This window comes from Silene latifolia, chromosome 1, assembly GCF_048544455.1.
Source record: "Silene latifolia isolate original U9 population chromosome 1, ASM4854445v1, whole genome shotgun sequence".
Taxonomy (NCBI): Eukaryota; Viridiplantae; Streptophyta; class Magnoliopsida; order Caryophyllales; family Caryophyllaceae; genus Silene; species Silene latifolia.
This window is the reverse complement of record NC_133526.1, coordinates 26,222,133-26,225,799: the sequence shown is the minus strand read 5'-3', so window position 1 is coordinate 26,225,799 and position 3,667 is coordinate 26,222,133. Positions and strand designations below refer to the sequence as shown.

Sequence of the window (3,667 nt, the reverse complement as noted above, 5' to 3'; positions counted from 1 at the left end):
ATAACTACTCTTTAATAATGAAATAACTTTAATACTACATTAAAATAACTGTGTGTGTATTGTAGTGGACTAGGCTACCAATTTCATTAAAACACTCCCTCTACGATAGAATAATTGTATTTGTATAATACAATAAACTGAAATATAACGTTAAAATAAGCTGCTGCTTGAGAAGTTGTATTGTTTTGTTTTGTATAGAATCTAAGATATTGAAATTAATAATACCATAACAGTTCTCTTGTTTTAATGTTTCCAGGCATTGAAATTAATACTACCAATGCAACAACTTTTTCTACACCTCTGTTGCGTCGAAACAGGAGAAAATACTATCCATAATCTGGGATTGAGATATACTCCGGTGGCGGTGAGGAGTGGAATAGGATGGTAGAAAATGGTTTCAAACCTGCTCTGGGGTTAATGTTTGTAAAGCTGGAGGAGGCAATAGAGTTTTACAATTTATATCTTTGTGGCTTGTGGTTTCATACCAAGGAAGTACACACAAACAAGATTCCGTGATGGTTTGATAGACAAAAAATCAATGGTCTCAGCAAATGAGACATGGATTCAAAGAGGATCGCAAAAAACTCAAACCTGTTGTTGAATTTGAAAACACGAAGAGAAAAAAAGAGGAAAAGGTCGTCAGAGCCAAAGAAAACAAAAATAACAAGATTTGGTTGCAAGGCAAAAAATACGGTTTTGTCTTTGTATTCAATGACCTTAAGGAGCTAATAGGGTATGCTATTGATACGTTTTATGAAGGTCATAATCACAGGCTCTGCTCACTCAAAGAACGGGAATTCCTGGAAAAACGTAAGAACACTTAACCTTTACATGAAGCAGACAATTGTTAACAATTGTAAACTCAACATCGGGGCTACCAAGACTTTTAGAATTCTGGCCGAACAATCAAATGGGTATGCAAACATTGGTGCATCTCTCACAGATTTCAAGAACTTCAAAAGAAATATTAAATGTTATATAGGTGAGAATGATCGACATGATTCTCGATTATTTAAAGGCGCTTTCTCAATCGCAAGATGGCTTTTACTATGCTTACCAAGTTGATGAGGATAATTGTTTGGCTAAACTCTTTTGGGCAGATGCACAAGCAAGAATGAATTATTCCTTGTTTGGGGACACCATCACCTTTGATCCTACTTACGGTACTAACAAGTACCGCATGGCCTTCACCCCATTCACTGGTGTTGACAACCACAAAAAATCGGTGACTTTTTTCTTGCGCACTTGTCGATCATGAGAACGATGGGTCATTCATTTGGGTGCTTAAGAAGTTCCTTGATTGTATGGGCAACAAGGAACCTCGGTGCATTCTTACCGATCAAGATCCGCAATTAAACTCGGGGTGCGTTCGTATTCAAGCAAGCAAGACATCGCTACCGCATGTGGCATATAATGAAAAAACTTACCGATAAAGTTGAGTCACAGATTTGTAAGGAGACTGACTTTGTTGAGCGGATATGCGGAGTTGTTTGGGATACTGACTTGGAACCCATTGAGTTTGAAGAAAAATGGACTCAAGTGATTAATGACTTTGAGTTGAATGATAATACTTGGTTGACATACATGTATGGCAAAAGGCACAAATGGATACCGCTTACTTTAGGAATTTGCCTTTAGGCTGCCTTTTGAAGACTACACAAAGATCAGAGAGTCAAAACAGTTATTTCAAAAGATTTGAGAGCATAGACGGCACACTTGTAGAATTTTGGTTGCGTTTTCAGAGTGCAATGGAACAACAACGCTATAATCACAGATTACTTGATGCTGCAAGTGACAGCACATTGCCACAGGTTTCTTCTAAGACAATGATTGAAAAACATGCCTCTAAAATCTACACACATGCTGTTTTCTATGAGTTCCAAGAGCAAGTGCAAATGGCTCCCTGTTCGTGTGCCGTTGTTGGATTTTCTGAGCAAGGAAACATGCACATTATAAATGTTGAAGATGCCTACAGGAAGCATAGAGTATTTCAGGTTATTCAATTTTATAAACATAACTGTCTTTTTACTTTAACATACAATAACTGTGATAAAAGAATACAATAACCGTCTTTTACCATTACAATAATCATGTGAAAACTATACAATAATCACAATTATGCTTTACAATAATTGATGTAGAGTTTATTTGCAATTGTTCTGATTTTTTTCCATAAATATATTAATTTGATAATGCTTTACAGTAATTGATAATGCTTTACACTTGCCAATTTGTTACAATAATCAAGGATATGCTTTAAAATAATTGGGGAAGAGCTTTACAATAATCAGATACATGAGAGCTTTAAAATAATCAGAGGTATGCTTTACAATAATTGGGCAAACGCTTTACAATAATCAGCTACATAAAAAGCTTTAAAATAATTGCATTTGATCATTTGAATAAATTAATAATCATGTGAAAACTACTTTGTAACATTATATTAAACATAAAAAAATTGAAGGACTTCTACCTTGGTGTTAATTGCTAGTCTGCATAAAATAATTCATGTTGAACTATATAATAACTATGATTGCCTTTTAAAATAACTACACTGTGCATGCAGGTTGCTCACAATAACGAATCAAAGGAAACAACATGTACGTGCAAGATGTTTGAGAGGAAAGGAATCCTTTGTAAACACATTATATGGATTATGTCAGGAAAAGGACTGCAAAGCATACCGGAGCAGTACATCGAAACTAGATGGACGAATAAATCATATAGAAAGCCTTTGTATGGACTGGATGGAAAGTTATTGCAAGACTACGATCTCACTGATTTGAGAAAATTGGAATTATCAAGGGTATGGTCAGAGTTTTATGCAACAATAAGTGTTCTTAACTCGATGCCTGATAATCAAATCAAGGAGCTAAGTTTGATGCTTTTACAATTCCGAGAGAAAATAAATCCAACCAAAGAGAGCTTGACAAAGGATCAAGAACTGGAAATGCTCTTAGGTTGTTCAACAAAATCAAATATTCTTTGTTCTTCCACCCAAGATTGCAAAAAACAAAGGAAGCGGCATGAGAATGAAATCAAACAAGGATAAGGCAATTGAGAAGGCGAGCAAACCGAAGAGGCTATGTAATAACTGCAAACAAATGGGACACCATGACAAGAGAAACTGTCCAAATCCATTTGTTGAGCATGCTTTGGAGGAAGAAGATGAAGAGGAAAACGAAATGGAGGATGAAGATGAAGAAGAAGAATGAAAAATGAAAAATGCATTACGCTTTAAAATAATCAAGATTACGTTTTAAAATAATCCATATTATGCTTTACAAATAACCGCAAGATTGCAAAATAATTGTGTTAGACTTTTTACAAGTAATCGGGGTATACTTTACAATAAGTGTGTTAGACTTTTACAATAATCAAAGTTATGCTTTACATTAATTGATGTTGATTTTTTTTGCAATTGTTTCGATTTTGTTCATTTAATAATACCTTGCGCTATTACAATAATCATGTGAAAACTATACAATAATCACAATTATGCTTTATATATTTCCATAAATATATTAATTTGATAATGCTTTACAGTGATTGATAATGCTTTGCACTTGCCAATTTGTTACAATAATCAAGGATATGCTTTAAAATAATTTGGGAAGAGCTTTACAATAATCAGATACATGAGAGCTTTAAAATAATCAGAGGTATG

General features: G+C 34.2%; 1 protein-coding gene across 1 annotated transcript; it reads left to right on the top strand.

The window, feature by feature from the left end:
* Positions 1-988: 988 nt before the first annotated feature.
* Positions 989-3,052, top strand: LOC141642481 (protein FAR1-RELATED SEQUENCE 1-like). The gene is made up of 3 exons (XM_074451308.1): positions 989-1,225; positions 1,743-1,994; positions 2,567-3,052. The coding sequence occupies exons 1-3, from the start codon at positions 989-991 to the stop codon at positions 3,050-3,052; spliced, it is 975 nt and encodes a 324-aa protein (XP_074307409.1).
* The last annotated feature ends 615 nt before the right edge of the window (positions 3,053-3,667 follow it).